General features: G+C 42.8%; 1 protein-coding gene across 1 annotated transcript in view; it reads right to left on the bottom strand.

Annotated features, from left to right (window-relative positions):
• Positions 1-11,764: 11,764 nt before the first annotated feature.
• TRPC6 (transient receptor potential cation channel subfamily C member 6) overlaps positions 11,765-19,894 on the bottom strand; it is a 113,801-nt gene continuing 105,671 nt past the window's right edge. The window contains exons 10-12 of the mRNA XM_087756789.1: positions 18,426-18,509; positions 16,393-16,468; positions 11,765-14,849 (exon numbers count right to left, since the gene is read on the bottom strand). Coding sequence (XP_087612915.1) covers positions 14,698-14,849; positions 16,393-16,468; positions 18,426-18,509 — 312 coding nt within the window. The 3' untranslated portion in view covers positions 11,765-14,697. The remainder of the gene's footprint in view (positions 14,850-16,392; positions 16,469-18,425; positions 18,510-19,894) is intronic.

Below are 19,894 nucleotides of genomic sequence, written 5' to 3'. Positions count from 1 at the left end.
AAATATACTGCAAATGAATATAAACAGTTCAACATGGATTTTTTAGAACATTTTTTGGTGTCTGCGCTTGTCATTTCCTATGGTTTGGTCAGCCAGTCACCTTGTGCCTGAGAGACCCCAGGGAGGCACTAGCTCCAGTCACACTGCATTTTCCCATTTTTTTTCCTCTGGGGTGGAAAAGCGGTGCCATAGGCCCCCATTACCCAAAGCATGTGCACTGATGTGCTCTGTGCATCATTGCTGCCCTTAGATGGCTGTAATTCTCACACCTGCATAACTGATAAGGCCTTACTGTGCCTCATTTATAGGATTTTAGGCCAATTTATCATCCTGAGTGAGACATATGGAGTCAAATGATGGCTTTGTGGGCCATTGTGGGCATTACAACAGTGACCTCAGGCCAGGCAAACATCATATTCCTATGCCAGGTCCATATGCACTTTAGCTACAAATACTCTTGAACCTATTTTGAAGGTATGTGTGGGCTCAGCTTCCATGCTGTCTTTTCCTTAACACCTTAATCCAAATAATCTGAATGAGAGGCAGTTTTTAGTTTGAATTAAGGCTTGTGCTCATGCTTGGCAGGCAGGTTACATGCACACTCCCAGGAAAACAGAGCTCACGAGCATAGGAATAGAGAGCGAGCCACCAGACCATCAGGGGCTGATGTCTTTTATTTACACTGATGCCCAGCCAGGTTGTCCATCGCATTCACTGCTGCTACAGCCTGAAAGCACAGGTAAAATATGAACCAGGCTATAAGGTTTGATTTTTATAGGAGTGCAAGCTGCTGAAGGGGATTTATCTATATCACAGTTGCTTACAGCCACTTGTAGTGCTAAGGATAACTTCTCCCAGTAGAATCTGGGCTTTTAAGGGCCTGTTTGTAACACTCAAATCCTTTTACACTGTAAACAAGAAGAAATAAGAATGGCAGTGGTTCTGTTTTCCAGGATTGAGTTTGCTCAAACAAGGGCTTTTTTGTTGTTTTTTTCCTCCTTCTTTTTTATAGCAAGATTTCTGGAAAGCTGATGCACTTAATGCAATTAGCCATGACCTTCATAAATGTACTGCACAAATATAAGTAGATTATATTATAATTGTTACTGAATCAATACATCTATTTTCTAACTGTACTTGTTAATTCAAACCTCTGGCCATGGTATAATGAGTTTATGTTGGCAGGGCCAAAGCACTGCTGTGGGAAATTATTGTTTTCAAGCTCATTGTTACTTAGGAAAAAAGTAGATGAAGGAACATGGAAATACAGTTGGGAAATAAAATTGTTAAAATATTTGCTTTACTGGAAAGAGAATGGTACTTCATGTATTTATATACTCAGTTAAGACGCTTACAGAGGTGGAATTAGCAGAGACAGGGTTTAGTGGGACTTATGTAGACAGTGTTAGCCAACAAGAGGGAATGTAATTCTTGTAAACTGGAGAAAATGTGATATTTCTTTGGATGGAGACATTCCACATGGCGTGCCTGACAAAAGCTAAGCTTTGCTGAAAAAAGCAACTCAAACCAGATCTTTGGCATCTGAGGAGAAAGCATATGCCTCATTTTGCCAAGGCTGAATTAAATTTGTCACCCTTATTTTTTTGCAAATCTATCATCCACAAACACTTGGGACTTGAAAACTGTTTAGCAGATGCATCCTTTGTGTCAAAAGTAGGACTTTTACCGTCCTTATGGCAATCCAAGTTTCAGTCCATGTTTTATCATTAAAGCCTTAGGCCCAGATGAGCTCCAAGAGTTCCTAGAGCTGAGTCTGCACTGCATGAGAGCAAGGGACCTTTCTCTTCCATTTTTTCAGTGTTTGTTCTTCTGGGCCCAAGAAGCGGAGAAACCTGATTTCAATACAGAAAGTTGGGGTTGTTTAGTTTGGAGAAGAGGAGGCTGAGGGGAGACCTTATTGCTCTCTACAACTACCTGAAAGGAGGCTGTAGTGAGGTGGGGGTCGGTCTCTTCTCCCAAGTAACAAGTGATAGGACAAGAGGAAATGGCCTCAAGCTGCGCCAGGGGAGCTTTAGGTTGGATATTAGGAAGAACTTCTTCACCAAAAGGGTGGTCAGGCATTGGAACAGGCTGTCCAGGGAAGTGGTTGAGTCTCCATCCCTGGAGGTATTTAAAAGATGTGTAGATGTGGTGCTTAGGGACATGGTTTAGTGGCAGACTTGGCAGTGACAGGTTAACAGTTGGACTTGATGATCTTAAGGGTCTTTTCCAACCTTAATGATTCTATGATTCTATGGTTCTGTAAAAGAAGAAGAGCAAGGCCTGTGAAGAGCAGGGAGGTAAGAGTTCTGTACGGAGGCTGTTATGAAATAAAGGACGCTGGCAATGGACAGAGGCAAAATAGTATCAGCGGGGCCAGGAGACATGAACTTCAGAGAAGACTGGTGCAGGGGAGACTGGAATTAGCTGGCGGCTGGTCAAGGGCAATGCCTGGCAGCTACCAGGCAAATGGAAGCTCAGATCAGATGAGGAGTTGGCAGAAGGAATACTGTGTTTGGGAAGTGTTTGGGAGTGAACTCAGAAGCCCAAAGAGGAGAAAGAGGGATGGGAACGAAGATAAGACAGAACAAGCCAGGTTTGGCAGAGACAAACTCCATTTTGGAATTTTTCAGTGCTTTAAGTGTGGGGGTTTTTTAATATAGCTGGTTTGGAAAAGAAATGTTGTACTGTGCCGGACCTTCCATCAGCCCTGGCTCCTCCCAGTGATGTGGTGGCCGTGTCACAGCGGGCAGAACGTTGGTGGTGGCCGTGTCACAGGGGGTTGCTGACACGGCCGCCCAGGACGGCTATAAAAAGGGCTGGGCGCTGAGCCGGCCCAGACTGGAGGCGAGCAGGCGGGTGAGCGAGGGCTGAGGCGAGCGGGCAGGGAGGAGGGCAGGGAGCGGAGGGCAGGGCTGCTGGGCCCGGGCAGGGAGGCAGGGGCTGCCCCTGCCGCGACAGATGGCGGCTGCTCCTCCTTTGTCTTCCAGAGCCGCAGGCTCGCACAAGGACAGGACCAGACCGCGGCGCACTCCTGTCCTCGGCCACACAGCCAGAGAGATCTGCCACCTTCTACAAGGACCCTGACACATAGTTAAAGAATCGAGAGCCTGGCAGAGCCCTGGGCAGGGCTTGCCCACGCTGAGCCAGGCTGGCTGCTCCTTTGCTTGTTATCCTGCCTTTTGCAGCCGCAGGCCCAGACAGGGACAGGACCAGACCATGGCGCACTCTGTCCTCAGCCACACAGCCAGAGATTTGCTGCCTTCTACAAGGACGCTGACACTAAGTTAAGGAATCAAAAATGACGTCACCTCTTGCGACCAACCCAGCGATGCAGTGGCACTGTCAGAGTGGGCGCTTGGCTGGTGGTGGCCCGTGCCACCATGGGATGGGTGTCTCCTGGCTTCCAGGGAGATGTGGGGCTGACAGCCTTGGCCTGAGGCTGGCAGAGCCCTGGGCAGGGCTTGCCTGTGGGGAGCCAGGCCGGCTGCTCCCTTTCTTTCCTGATATTATCCTGCCTTTTGCAGCCACAGGCCCAGACAGGGACAGGACCAGACCATGGTGCACTCCTGTCCTCGGCCACAGTTACAGAGATTTGCCACCTTCTACAAGGACGCTGACACTAAGTTAAGGATTCAAGCCTCTGGCAGAGCCCTGGGCAGGGCTTGCCTGTGGGGAGCCAGGCCGGCTGCTGCCTTTCTTTCCTGATATTATCCTGCCTTTTGCAGCCGCAGGCCCAGACAGGGACAGGACCAGACCATGGCGCACTCCCGACCGCTCCCTCCGCAGCCACTCAGCCAGAGCTTTCTCCAGCGTTTGACACAGCCGTTGGCCGCAGGACAAGGAAGCACACACAGCCCCAGGCTGCACCGCGCCACGGTCCCACAGGCAGCTGGAGGCTCCCCACAGCCGTGGACCAGGGCAGCTCCGCGCCACCCACCCTCTCTGGCTGAAACTGACCCCGAAATAAAATCTGCTGATTCCTGAGCCATTGGCTGCTGCTTCTGCTTTGTGTGCTCTTCTGGGGGAAACCTCCTGGGCCTTTTCCTTATTGTCCTTACTACACTGAATTTCTAGATCTTGACACATGTCTATAGAGAAAAACAGGGATGTCTTTAGGCAGAGACATAGAGAGAGCGTACCTGTATCTTCCTTATGGGAAGGAAGTGGGGAGCCAATCAGAGGCTGCTCTGAGCTCATGTGGGTATGACGCTTTCAAAACACGGAAACCAGCCAATCACAGAGCAGTACGAAAACACGTGGGGTGTGAGCCAAGAGCCACGTCCTTGGGTCAGTGGGATGAGGCAGGAGGCGGAGGTCAGCTGGTGGGACGCGGGGTCCATGCAGACCTCACCACCAGGTCATTTGTTGTCAAGTGCACAGCTGGGACCTTCTGTGCTCTGTCTCGGCCAGTTTTCACCTGAGGCCATCAAAGGAAAGCATGTCACTGTCTCACCTCTCTTCTCCCAGGAAACCTCCAGTAGCCATGCAAGTCCCTAGACATTCACATAAAGATGCTATTCAGAATTTACTGATTCTCATATTACCATACAGTGCAGCAAATCCAGGGCAGACTTTATTACTACAGATTTTTTCCCCAACATTTCATTCTATAGATTTTAAAAACACTCACATTCTCAGAAAATCATACATCTAAGGCAATGACGGTAAGACAATACTGGTATCTTGCTTCTAGGTTAGATCAAATCCTGTTGTTGACACAGACAGTAATTACATTTATTTTGGTTAGCACTACAAAAACAGTATTGTTGTGACTCAGCTAAGTTGATGATGAGTTGTCAATGGTTTCTTTGCCTGTTGCCCACATGTGGACACCCAGTAGGGTTTTTGGCAAGGAAGGAATTATGCATCTAACTCTCCTGAGATGCCTGGTGGACCATATACCTCAGAAGTTGCTAGAAGCCGTCTTTCACTCAGACAGTCACTACTACTTCAGTTATATCATCAGAACTATCCTTAGGTTTTGCTTTGCAGTTTTTAGGACTAGAAATTTACAATTGTTACCGAGCTATGTCATTGGAGATTCCAGGACGGTCCTTGGTGGGCTCTGGGAGCCTACCCACAGCCCTGCAGGGACTTCATCATAACTCAACCCCCATTGTAACAGTTGCCTCTAGTTCCCTCTCACCCACCAAGTCACCTGAACTGTGAAACACATGAGATGATACTGCATTTGAAGACTAGTTTCTCCAGGTTGTTGCTATTAAATTGGATTTACTTTGAACAAACCACTACAGGTTTATATTGCACAGAACAGTATGCATATAGATAATTTTCAGTCCCGTTATAAAGTTAATTTAAATTGGGTACACAGGAAGGCAAATTCACTCTTTACATATTGCCACTGAAGTCACCGGCATGGATTAATTTGACTTAGGGCCTGCAAAGTCTGAAGTAGCAGCTCTGCTACAACGTGCACTGTGAACCCAAACATAATTTACCTGCCAGGAAGTCCAGGCTGTCTTTGCTATAGCCTGTTAAAGAAGATAGATATCTCCCACCATCTGTCTTCTTCTAGCACGCATCCTGTGGTCTGCAGGTACACAGAGGGCTTTACCTTACCATTGCATGAACTGATGTTATGGTGTATGGAAGCTTAGTATGACAAACTGTTGGCTAGCAGCTGCTGACTAGGCTACGACAACAGTGTAAAATTTATAGACATTGAAAATGATGACTTGAAATACATTTATTTCAATCAGAGTTGAATTCCTGCCTAAACCAAGTATGTAAACCAATAAACCTAAAAATAAATGGGTAAGCTTAATCATTTATTTTTCAAAAGAAATGTTAGGGTAAGTTTAGCAGAAACAGTTTACTGGAAAGGCACGTATATGTCAACTTTGCAGTAACCAAGACTGCTTTGAAATTTTTCAAGCATTCTGTTTGATAAAGTAAGGGAAGAGCTGGGATTATTTTTTCCAGAGCTACTGCAGTACACTGACTGCAGCCCTGTGGCTCAGGAACTGTTCTCTGTATAAAATAAACCAAAAGAAATATATGTATTTGAAGTAATTTCAAGCAAGCCTGACAACAAGAGCATTTGCTAAAAATAATTCTAATTCTTTCAAATTATGGAAAATTGCCTTCTCTCCTACCAAGCTCCTGGGGAAACTCATGAGGACCATGACATGCCATCATCCTATGAGACACTGTTGGGGCAGGGACATGGGGATACCTCACTGGGATCATCAACATATATCCTATCCCCAACACAATCTCCTTCAGATTAAGTTTTGGCTGATGACTAGAAAACTTACCTGCATGAAATAAAAACATCTTGGTGCTTGCTTAATGCAATGATTGAATAATTTGAGGTTGAGTGATCAGCTACTAGATCAACTGCAACTGATGGATTTTATAGTGTAAAGGCAAGTGTAAAGGGGATTAATTTGTAAGAGACAAAAATAATACAGGCGTCTGAGTCTTGCTAAAGTACATTGTTTGAAGCTGTGAAATCATCAGGACAGAAGAGCACTCAGCGTATTTCCATGTGCAACTTCTTGTTACATCACTACTTCCACGCAGACCTCATTGGTGACCCGATAAGGAATTCCCATTTTCTCAAAATACTGAGCTAAAAATAGATTGGGCCAAGGCTGCGCCTCTGCTGTAAGCCAAGATTTACCTCTGAAGCAGCATTCAGGCAATAGAAGTCTTTTGAGTGAAGGCCCTGAAGCAGAAGGTGCTGGTGGTCTGTGCTTGCTTTCACACAGACGTTCAGAACTGGGGTTTTGTGGCAGTGGATGGGACTTACCTGAGCAGTGGAGAGAAAGAGGCATTTTGAAAGCATGTTTTGCTGGCATATTTTAGACATCTAAAATTGTCTAAATTTTTCTATGCCTTTTCAGAGACTAGAAGAGGAGCCTAGATGGCTCACTGAGTTATATGTGTTGTGGATATCTAAAACAGAACAGACAAAATCTCCAGATGCATGGAACAGGTTACAGGCTGTGGTGGGGTGACCCTGCCTGAATGCCAGGTGCCCACCAAAGCCGCTCTATCACTCCCCTCCTCAGCTGGGCAGGGGAGAGAAAATATAACGAAAGGCTCGTGGGTTGAGATAAGGACAGGGAGACATCATTCATCGATTACCGTCATGGGCAAAACAGACTCAACTTGGGGAAATTACTTTAATTTATTACCAATCAAATCAGAGTAGTGCAATGAGAAACAAAAACTAAATCTTAAAACACCTTCCCCCCCTCCCCCCTCCCCCCTTTTACTCGGGCTTAACTTCACTCCCGATTTCTCTACCTCCTCCCCCCCAGCAGCAGCACAGGGGGATGGGGAATGGGGGTTGCGGTCAGTTCATCACATGTTGGCTTTGCCACTCCTTCCTCCTCAGGGGAGGACTGCTCACACTCTTCCTCTGCTCCAGCATGGGGTCCCTCCCACAGGAGACAGTCCTCCATGAACTTCTCCAGTGTGAATCCTTCCCATGGGCTGCAGTTCTTCACGAACTGCTCCAGCGTGGGTCCCTTCCACGGGGTGCAGTCCTTCAGGAACAGACTGCTCCAGCATGGGTCCCCCACGGAGTCACAAGTCCTGCCAGCAAACCTGCTTCAGCCTGGGCGCCTCTCTGCATGGGGCCAAAGGTCCTGCCAGGAGCCTCCTCCAGCACGGGCTTCCCACAGGGTCACAGCCTCCTTCGGGCATCCACTTGCTCCGGCATGGGATCCTCCACAGGCTGAAGGTGGGTATCTGCTCCACTGTGGACCTCCATGGGCTGCAGGGGGACAGCCTGCCTCACCATGGTCTTCATCACGGGCTGCAGGGGAATCTCTGCTCCGGTGCCTGGAGCACCTCCTGCCCTCCTTCTTCACTGACCTTGGTGTCTGCAGGGTTGTTCCTCTCACATATTCTCACTCTTCTCTCCTGGCTGATGTTGCACGGCAGTATTTCCCCCCTTCTTAAAGATGTTATCACAGAGGTGCTACCACTGTCACTGACGGGCTTGGCCTTGGCCAGCAGTGGGTTCATCTTGAAGCCGGCTGGCGTTGGCTATATTGGACATAGGGGAAGCTTCCAGCAGCTTCTCACAGAAGCCACCTCTGTAGCCCCCTGCTACCAAACCCTTGCCAGGCAAACCCAATACACAGGCAAACTTCAGACAGTAAAAGAACCCTAGGGTCTGTGGGAGTGATTTTCTCTTGTTTCCTCCCACTCTGATACTGAGAAATCTTTCTTTGTCCTGCCAGGAGTTGGCTTTAACACCCTTGATGGTACTACAGTCAATGGCCTCTTGTAGGGTCGGAGAGAAGTCTCTGCTGAAGGGATGTGGTATCAGGCAGCTTAGTTTCCTCAAATAAAGTGCAAAGCAAAGTGTAAGGTCCGCTCTAGAGGGAAGAAACTCACAGTATTCTTAAATGATGCCGACAAAGTCAAGCATGAGGCTATTTCTAGGAGAAACATTTTCTTCTGAAAAACAGAACCACCGTCTCAGGAGAAATGATACGTGCTCTAGCACAGCCACCCAAAGTAGTCTTGCATCTTTTACTACCAACATGATTTCATAGCAACCTGATATTGTACCTTATTTTCCATTCAACAGAAAGACATGTTCATGACGTGTGTTTTTTTAAACAATTTACTGTCAGTGATTTTCTCCATTCAAAAGTGAGTATGTTATGAGCCTGCTGCAGAGCCCCAGTTTACCATGAGGAGATGGGGACTGAGTAACTGGGCTACAGACAGGACAGGCTCAGTGAGTGTCTTAACTGGAATTTTTAGAACTGCAGTTCTCAAGAACAATCCCATAGCAATGCCTTTTGCTGTGAAGACATTAAACTCATGAAATCCTGTGTTTTTTTCTCTTTTGAAGTGGATTACACCATTGGAGTTCTGGTATAGTTAATCAAAATCTTTTCTGGAAGCAAGGAAATAATCCCTTTGAGAAAGAATTGAAGTTTTCTCTTTTATAAATTCTTCAAACCACTTATTCGAGCACGTATACATCAGTTAGTATCATTCTCCCCTGGCATAAATGAAGAAGCTGAGGAACAGAGAGTTGAACTGGCTTGCCAAAGGTCATGGGAAAATAAATTTATTTCTAGAAATCCATTCACTAGCTAAGAGTAAGTAGGTTTTGCCTACAATCAAAAGCTTTTTGGACTGGTTATCATTTTATTTATGCTCTTTTTGACAGACTGTGCAAACCTACCAGAATATACTCCTTGTTGTTTATAAAGCACAATGAAATATCAAAGTGATATAAAAGAGTTCATACATAAAAGTGCATAAAAATATTGCTATTAATATTGATAATAATTTACTTGCTGAACCGTACTTCGCATACTATATGATCTGATCTTTTTCGATTCCTTTGATTGGAGGTCCATCAATTAAAGGAGCAAAGAGTAAATGTCAAGGAGCTGAATCACAGAATATTGAAAAGGTTAAAACAAAACCAGGTGCTACTAAAATACAGTTGCTTGGACATAGAAGGCAGATTGTACCTTGTGATCCCTACTGCACTGTCACATTAAGGATGGTGACAAGAACAGAAAGAGGAACAGGAGACTTGGGTTTTGCAACAATGGAAACAAGAGAATAAATGAAGTATTTTGAGCTAATCAAGGTCATATACACCAGGGAAGAGCAGTGTATAGTATGGGATTCCCTGGCCTTCTAAGTGCATGGAGTTGAAGGTACACTCCTCAGCCTCACCTAACTTCTCTTTTGATATGAGCTCCTGAAGTACAAGTATTTTTCCAAACACAAACTTTTTAATTTATGAGTTCTATTTTCCACAGGCCAAATTAAGATTTAAGCAGGAACACAAGTGCTTAGAAATATTTTCACACCAGGCATTTTCTAACGAATTAAAAAAAGCATTAAATATTTACATGAAAAATGAGCAATTTTCAACATGAGGACGATTTCTACTGTTCTGCAAATGAGTACAGTTGCACATTATGTGGTCTATAATGTATTAATTATAATGCTCAGCTACAAATTTCGAGCTTGAGGGAAATCTCTAGGAGGCGAATACAAGATTTCATTGGACTAAACTGCATTTTGGGATATTGCAGTCATGAGAACACGTTCTTAGTAAATTACACGATACAGCTACTGTAGCTGGAGTACTGCCAAGATCAAACGGTATATTGTGAAGTTGAAAGACATAATATTGAAAATACACGCTTACCACAATGTACTAAGGCATGGGATAAGAACTTCTCTTTATCATAAAGCTCCTGGTTTATCAACAAGAATTTAGTTGCCATGTGTACAGTAAGTAAGTTACAGTTTTTCTCACGTCTGGGGTAGATGCAGTTAATGGGTATTTTAATTTATGCCTACCCACCACTACACTAATGAAGAAGGAAAAAATGTAATATTGCTGCAGAGGAAAGAAGAACCATACTCATCCATCATCCCTGGGGGATGGCTGGATTCTTCTGGAGGCAGGTTAGATCCTGCCCCTCTCAATGACTGGCCTCATTGGTTCAAGCACTTCCAAGCAGCTGAGCATTTGTGATGGTTCATGGCTCTGCAGTGTACTGCAGTGCTCATTTCTGCCAAGCTGGGACTTCTCACACTTCATTACAAACATTGCTAACAGCTATAGTGCCTTCTTTAGAGTAACTGGAGAGAAATGGTCACTCACACTATATGACTCACCTGGGATACTTGTCTGCCTTAAGATGAAACAAAATCATGCCTTTGACCATTTCTATCCACTGAATATAAAGAAAGTCTAGATGAGCTCGGATGCAGAAGTCTTCATGGCTGGCATCTAAAATCAGATGAACCTCTAGATTCCACTTCTAAAACCAGTAGGATTCATTGGCTTGGTCTGGCAGCGCTCTAAAACAGGGTGAAATAGAATATCTGGAATATCTGAATCCTGGAATATCTGAATCTATATGTGAAACCCTGTAGCTCTTACTCAGGACCTGTTACTGTAAACCTCGAGTACCTTAAGCTTGCATTGCAGTACTGCTCTCTAATATCTGCAGTCCTTCATGATGTATAAGGCTCCTTCCCAATAGTTACGCATGATTCAGTTTCATCCAGAATAGTGGGAGAAACCTTCGGGCGAAGCTTTGTTGGTCTGGGGATTTTCTTACTGTATTTTCTTCTGTTCAGAATTTCTTAAGCCCTTCTATATCTTTTAGTGAAATATGTTTGCATGAACAGAAAGGAGAATGTGTAAGAGATGACAGATTCTACTCACCATGTCTCATAATTCAAGCTTCAGAAATATTCAGGGAAAAAAAAAATAAAGGCAATACTTCTTCATAGCAGGTTTGGTTTAGATGTGGAAGCTGCTGCTGCAGAAACTGTGAATTGCTGAGCTCAAAAAATTAACAAGATTTAAAGAAACAGTTAAGTAGGCAGCAAGACTATCTTGTTATCCTAATAATTCACAAAAAATTCTGGAAACACTTCGTCATCAAAGTTGTGTCAATCTTGTCTTATTAGAAACCAGAACTATGTAGGATGCAAATTATGTTACCTACTAGAGATGTTCTGAAACATCTAGCATCAGTCACAGTTAGTCACAGCAGACAAAATACTTGACCTTGGGTCTAATCAAGTATGAAAAGACCTTCATTCCTTCTGTGAAACTTTTTTTTATTTTAGTGTTGCTAGGAAATTAAAGTTTTTTACCATATTTGTCTTGCTGCTGTCTTCCAAGCAAGAGCAACCAAAGGTTCCCAGTGAAGGACCAACATGTTCACACAATGCATCACAAAGGTATTTTGAGTCTGGTACATTTAATTTTTTTATCAGAATAATATATTTGGTATTGTGCTCATTTTAAATAATACATTGCTTGTCACACTACATTTGGCAATAAACCTCTTCAAATATATTTAACAAATTGTTCCATTAGTAATAACTACATATAAAATATCTTAATTGAATTAAAAAAATCCGAATGTATTTTCTTCATGAAATACAATATATACATTACGATCTTATAGTTTTAAGGTATGTCAAAATTTGGGCTTAAACAAATTCACAGTGTCCATTTTACCTCTGTAATAAACATCTTCACTTTAAAAGTGCCTGGATCATAAACTGTGTTTATGTATTCCCTTACATTGGGTTTATGGAGACTGAAGGTTTTACCATCATCTAGCACTAGACTGCAGATCCAAATTGTACATTACAATGACCAAAAATGAAGACTTTTGATTACTGAAAGCAAACTTTGACTGTCCTTGTTACCTCAAGTTCTGACCAACAGGTTTTCCAAAGAGCTTGTCAAAGGTGGAAGATCTGCTTTGAGCAGTATGGCCTCTAACGTGGTCATTCAATGGAGCTGTAGTAAGTGCTCACTGCTTCAGAAAACCAGGCCCAAAATACTCAAGCGGGAACTCAAAATCAGTGGCTAGTCCTGGCCAAGGGAGATGGGAGGAACCATCCAGGAGCCAAAAGGCAGTGAAATAAGCATCACACTGCCTTCCAGCTCAAGATCACCCCAAATGCCTTCGTTTTCCACACAATGGCTGACACAGAAACCAGAGCATTTCTGCCAAAGACCAGCCAGTCGGGTCATCTCAGAGTCCGCGGTACCCCCCGTTGATTACCGCAGGAAATACTGCAGGTTATGAGGTAATGCTTTTTCATGATCAAAGGTGAGTTATGAAATTGGCTATCCTGTAGCTCATAGCTTTTCAGGCCAGCACACTGTGGTTTTTAATACAAATTGCTCTACTACCTTTGAAAATCTCACTTTCCTTCTCCACCCTCAGAGGAAGAAGCCTTAAAAGCTTCTAAACTCTGAGTTCATTATGCCTGAGGCCCACAGGACACAGATTGTCCCACACGCTCCATTTGTGGCTAAACTAATGGGCCAAGCAGAAGGCTGAGCAGTTCCCCCAAACCATGACAAACACCCTTGGGGCAGGCCGACCTCCACAGTGGTTTCCATTGCTCTCCAGGCAGAACACAGCCCCTCACCTCCACCTGTCTCCATGTGATTTCAAAACCCATTCTAATACACTTTTTTTCCCTGAAAATACACAGTGATTTCATCAACAATTTTTTTAAAAAAGGACTATCAGTAAATTCAGCTAGAAACTAATCTAAACCCATTAAAAAGTAACCTCCAGCCTAAAAGGGAGAGGCAGAAACATTCTGATACATTCCACAATAAATAAGTTTCACAAAGCTAATTTAAAAGCAATTACTGACAAGCCATTTTCAGCCGTTTTTCCTAAACATACAAGGCTTTTACATGTGCATTACACATCTTGATGTTCCTGTTACAATTTTTGACAGCCCTTTCACTAATTTCAACCAGGCTTAAAGAGAAGCAGAGATCCCCAATGTAATATATGCTTCTAACAGTCCCAGAATTGGTGATTGTCAGAAGAGAGAAATCCAAATTACTGTATTAACTGAGGGAAAAATTAGATGGAATTTAGCCTGTATCTGGAGAGACAGAAACCAGCTGACTGTCCTGCATGGACGGATTAGCAGGCCAGTCACACACCTACCAGCCAGACATGGCAAGGGCTACCTCTTCTCCAGTTTAACAAAAGGAGACAGAGAAGAAGTACTGCAGTGGGCAGGGTGGAAGCGCTGGAGTCTTCTGCTGATGACATGGAGTGAAGATTCTTCATTGAAGGAGTCCTAGGGATTACAGCACAAGAGCTGACCTTTCTCCAGTGGAAAAAAGGACAAAGGATGCAAATCCACAGAAGATGAGATTTCATGAATTTTTGGAACAACATGTTTTTGTTTGCTAAGGATAGATCTGAACAAAATTCAATGATTTAAAACAACTGTGGGGAAACATGGTCCCCAATGCATGATGTTCCCAGAATTCAGAGAGGCAGTTTGCACCTAACATTTTAGTATCTTCCACCTTAAATAAATATGTTACCAGCTTTACATTCAAACCCCTACTCTGTAGTTTGCATGTTTTAGTTCAAGACATAAAAGCTGAAGAACTTGGGAATTCTGGAACAGATTAGAACTTCAAGGATTAATTATTTTGGATTAAAAAGTTTTCTTCAGGCCTCAGCAATAGCTTTTCAATAAACTTGGTGAAAAATATTTCTTTCTTAATGCACTAACTCCCATTGGAACCTAGGTATCTTTCAGGATAGTCCAGTGGTGACAGCGGTAAGTAGGGAAAAGTATAACACAGTGCTCTGGGTATTCTGATATCTACCTCTTCAAGGAAATGTTCAAATAAATTACTTTAATATCCTCCACATTTTTAAGAAAGGTAGTTAGCTTTTTTTTTTTTGCTAGTTGGGAATGCTTGAAAAATTAAATAACTTTTGATATAAATATGTAAATGCCTGGAATTTTCCTCTTTGCATTACTAAAATGTATGTAAGAATGTCTACAAAAGGAAATTTGCAAAAATAACCAGTTAATGTAGGAAAAGTTTAGATTTATGCTTTTCATCTTTCATGACTGGGCTTATCAAGATTCCACTGGAATACTAAAAGAGGTAAATTGAATATTAAAATGATCTCAAATTAACTCTTCTTTAGTGGGTAAAGAATAAATAAGTATCTTTACTCAAGTGGCATCTCTTCCCTATCTTAGACCCAGAGGATTTGCCACTGTGGCTTTTCAATAAAGAATTGTAATGATTTAATTTCTGAATCTGTTGTAGAAATGTGAGCTAGACTTGAGAAAAACAGAAATATGGCTTTAAGTGAATTGTTAACGTTCTGTTGCATTTCTTGAACATTTAGGTTATCTCTTGCTTTCTTCTTCCTTAGAGTCAATTGACAGCTTTTCCCCAAGTTTCCTTATAAGTTCTGCCAAATCTTCAGAATTTTGAGATTTTTCTTCAAGGAGTTCATACCGGAGACTTGAGATGTCCTGTTTAATTTCCTTCAGTTCACCTGTAACAGACATTAGAAGATCACACTATTGAGAAGCAAAGGAAAAAACAGAATATCCAAATATCTCACAGTTATCATGGGTTTTCTCTGGATTTCTTTGTTGAAACAGAAAAAGCAGATGTTCTGCTCCCTGTTGGTGAATGCGGGCTTAGGGATAGGAATATGAAGATGCAGTTCAGGAATCAAACAAATCTGAAGGCAAAAGTGTGAGAGATCACATCGGTTCACAAAACTCAAATGATCTGTTAAGATGGAAGCTGCTGTTCTGCTGCAAGAGAGATCACAGAATCATAGAATCATTTAGGTTGGAAAAGACCCTTAAGATCATTAGGTCCAATCGTAAACCTAACACTGCCATGTTCACCACTAAATCATGTCCCTAAGCACCACATCTACATGTCTTTTAAATACCTCCAGGGATGGGGACTCAACCACTTCCCCAGGCAGCCTGTTCCAATGCTTGACAACCGTTTCAGTGAAGAAGTTTTTCCTAACATCCAATCTAAACCTCCCCTGGCACAACTTGAGGCCGTTTCCTCTTGTCCTATCGCTTGTTACTAGGGAGAAGAGACTGACCCCCACCTCACTACAGCCTCCTTTCAGGTAGTTGTAGAGAGCAATAAGGTCTCCCCTCAGCCTCCTCTTCTCCAAACTAAACAACCCCAGCTCCCTCAGCCGCTCCTCATAAGACTTGTGCTCTAGACCCTTCACCAGCTTCGTTGCCCTTCTTTGGACACGCTCCAGCACCTCGATGTCCTTCTTGTAGTAAGGGGCCCAAAACTGAACACAGTACTCGAGGTGTGGTCTTACCAGTGCCCAGTACGGGGGATGATCGCTTACTTAGTCCTGCTGGCCTCACTATTTCTGATACAAGCCAGGATGCCATTGGCCTTCTTGGCCACCTGGGCACACTGCTGGCTCATGTTCAGGCGGCTGTCGACCAGCACCCCCAGGTCCTTTTCTGCAGATCGTGCAGATCAGGGGTGCCTGAGTCCTCCTGGCCAGCAACAAGGCCTCTCACTATCCAAAAGAGAGCAGTCCTCTCCTTTTCCTGCTGCACTACATGTCTTTCCAGGAGAGGGGTGCAAACAGATGAGCTCATTTCTCTGAAGTGCATTCACTAGCTGTTTCCAGCTAGTAAGTCACACCAAAAAAAGGCTGAAGCATGTGTATCTCCATATATGAATCCCCAATAAGAACACATATCCACTCAAGGGAGAATTCGGACGGGAGTGCCCCAAATCAGCTGCTGCATTAAATGCAGCCTCACCATGGGAAATGCATGGGCATTACTAGAAGTAGCAACACTTTTCACAAGAAGTTGTCAGATCAGTGATAGTTTCTGATGGGAGAGCAGAGACAGAAAGCCATATCTCTTCCTTAACTTCAATTTCATGTTAATTTTACATCTTGCATTTGTAAACATGTCAAGTGGATTAAGTACTTTGGAAATATTTTTTTCAAGTGGCGTATGTAACCACTTTAATTAGTTTGTTTTGATTCTCTCATTAGAGGTAAACATACGATTCATCAACATACTCACCTTCATTGACTTCATCACTTTCCTTATCTATCTGAGCTTTCAGTACATATCTTTTAATGAGACGCTTCATTATTTTCTGCAGAGAAGAAAGAAAAAAAAGAGTTTCCTTAGTTGGACGTTCTAGTATTGCTGTGACATTTCAAAATATGAGCTCTGCTACCTTCTGTTGCATTCAGACATTTCAGTGTAGGACTTGCCAGGTTAACGGAATATAATGTAAAAAATCTCTGCTTTCATCTACAGCAGATATTTAAACTTTATGATTCTGCACATATATGTACATGAAAGTTAGAAAACTAAACACATCTTACGAATGTTATCATGTTATGTTATCATTATGTTATGTTATAAGGTTATCATATTATCATTATGAATGTTATCATTCACGAAGCTTAGCCTACTGGAGTCTGTGAAAAGGATCAACAGTTGCAGCTTTGATCTTCATGTAGAAGAAACCATCTAGCCTTTATTACCACCAGAAAATGATAATGACCCTGATTAGCAGTGCTCATTGTTAAACTCTTCTGCCATCAGTTTATTTTAATCTATTTTATATTATATTTGATAAGCTATCTTTTCCCAGTGTGAGCCTTAGAGAAAATGGGACCCACAATTTTAAGAGTCATTTAAGGATCTCAGCTGGGACTCATCTAACCGAATACAGATATTTTCTAATGCAAATATACGTATCTGTGGCAGTCACCTTTAATTCCCTCTATGGACAGAAAATGCAAACCTGAGAGCACAGTTCATCTCAGACAACTGAAACTGATCAAATAAATCACACCATTAGAATGACTACCCTCTCTGCTAATAATAAGGGGAACCCAGGCCAGCAAATTTAGATGTAAATTTTACCTTTCCAGGATAAATGAATTTTGCCCCTGATTCTCCCATTACTTCAAATTACTTGAATAAGAAGAAGGTATCTAATTACCTTTGAGGATCTATCTTTCTATCTTTGGGTTTAATATTTTCATATGGTGTAATCCATGACAACACAATACCTTTTGGTTTTCACTACAAGATAGAAAATATACATAGGTTTATGTGTCTGCTTTTGTCTCCACAGTAACAGACCTCACCAGAGGTGGTTGTGAGGTGAATCATGCCAGATTAAGTGGTTCCAGACCATCACTACAGTCATGCTTGCAAGGTCAGCAGCTGTACTGTTTATTCTAATAATCCGAGAATGTTTCAAATACAAAGCCACACATCCTCACGTTTATGGGATAAATTTGTAATCTTAATATCTGCCACTGCACCACAATGAAACTGGCTGTGAAAAAGGGAGTTTTTGGAATAGACTTGTGCAGACACTGCATAATGGAAGCATGGAGCAGAGCTAGGCTGACCAAGAGGAAAATCTTTTTTCTGTCTTAGGGTTAAAAAAGGTATACTGGTTTTCTATACCCTTTTGCATTCAGATGGTCTTGTTCTATTGCCCAGGCAGCTCTTGCTTCTTCCTTTCCACCTGCTTTGTAGTATTACAGGAAAGAAAGGAGCAGCCTCTGGACCAGAACAGCTGAGCTTTATGTGGACTGTGCTGGGTCTCTTTATACTTAACTGCACAAGGGCTCATTGCAGTTGTGTAGGAGGCAAAGAATAAACAGGCTGTATCGATAGCATAAAGGCTGAAAGATATTTGTAGTGCTTGAGGTATTAGAATATAGAGGTGTGGCACAATAAGCTGAGCTGCTGCAGCAGATGGAAGGGGAAGGTTTGGGGTTTCTTTTTGGTTTTCTTAATTTGCACTGTGCAGCTGAGGACTCAACCTGTCTCTAAAATTAAAAACATTTTTCAAGCACTTTAAAATATTGCACTATAAGGGCAGCATTTAAGAAACAAAGAGAGACAAACACCCTCAGATTGCACTGCAAATACCTAAATCATTGCATTTATTTCTGATATATACAAGGTCTGTGGATTTATTCTTGATTCACGTTGTTTAACATAAATTCAGAACTGTCCTTATGCTGTCAGTCTGCCAGTTCTACTACTTCTTGATTTTGTTTAAAAATAAACTTTTTTACCTGATATTGCCTCGGAGGATTGTTTAAACTGTTTAAGTGGATTTCATCTGAGCTTCTTACACTTGATTGCTTCCTTTGACCAAGCTGAAATGGAAACATTATTTATAGTACAAAATAAATACAAGAACAATATGGTTAAATTACCTTATGCATGTATCGTATGACAGAACACTAACTGTTAAGCTCAATTTGGGGAGTATTAAATTACTGTGGTAAAGTCCTCGTACCTGTGCAGAATTTCATCACAAGAGCTGAAACAAGCCCTTTCAGACTGTCACGTAGGAAAGTGAGAATTGGGAGGTTTTCTCCCTTTTCTCTGCCTCTCACCTGCTCCTAACATGCCCAAGGGACCGGAGCAGAGCAGCCACCTCCCCACGGGCTTTCCCTTGCTCCTCAGGTGCACAGGAGGGGGATCCACGTCAGGAGGAAGGCAGCACTGGTGCGGCACAGCTTTGTAGGCAATGGATGAGGGAGAGCCAGGGCAGAGTGTGGGAGAAACCAAGGAAGAAGGAGAGGTGGCAGCACTACCCCTCTCCTTTCGTTCATAGCACTTGCCCATAACTAACGTGACCTCCACTACCACAAAATACATGAGGAGCTTGCCTCTCCCCTGACTTGCACTAATGGCTGAAGGCAATTGGTTATACAGTTCATGCCAGGGACCACAAAATTATCAGCGGACATTTTTGAGTAGTATCTTCTTTACTACACATGCTGAAAGGAAAGGGCATCACTCCCCGATGAAACACCGAGGACGCAATTTGCAGGCTTCATTACTCATTTACATCTTTGAGAAGGACTAAAGCATCGCAAAATGGTGAACTGAGACTCAAGCTGAATGACTAGGCTGCAGTAAGAGTGAATAGCAACTGTCAAAATCAAATGAATGATATTACTTTAGACTGATAATGGGGCCAGTTCAATGAGTAGTAGTGCAAGAAATAAGAAAAAAGTGAAATATAAATCATGATTGATCTGGATGAGGAATAAGTAGGACTGTCACTAAGAAGTCAGTTCTCTGTAATTATACATGGTCCAACAACATTTTTACTGTTTTAAAGCATGGGGCTATCATTGCAGTGTCTCAGATCCTGTGGGAACGTGTTGTACTTCCAATGAGGTTCTCCATGTTGGTTACCTCTGTGTCTTAATGCATCGAGCACCTACAGATAAGCAAACTGGGGCACTTCGAAGCCTGGTAAGTAATACGTGGGATATGCTGGGATATAGTTTGGTGGGGAGGAAAGCAGGGGAGGGTTAGATGCTTCTGCAGCTGTACAGGCATGTCACACATCAAGGGAGCCCACAACACAATGCCTGATGTGAATGAAGGCTAAAGCCGTCATGTAGCCATTTCTCCTACAGCTGAAATCATTAAAACCTCTTGAGGTATAACGGGAACTTCCATGGTTGAACTTTGATAATAAATGGAAGTAGGAATACGGAATATGTGATAAATATTCACCAGA

The sequence above is a fragment of the Nipponia nippon genome, unplaced genomic scaffold (genome assembly GCF_047370975.1).
Source record: "Nipponia nippon isolate SJK-2023a ecotype South Korea unplaced genomic scaffold, ASM4737097v1 scaffold_2, whole genome shotgun sequence".
Lineage (NCBI taxonomy): Eukaryota > Metazoa > Chordata > Aves > Pelecaniformes > Threskiornithidae > Nipponia > Nipponia nippon.
Note: the sequence above shows the minus strand (reverse complement) of the source record. Positions and strands in the feature narration are given on the sequence as shown.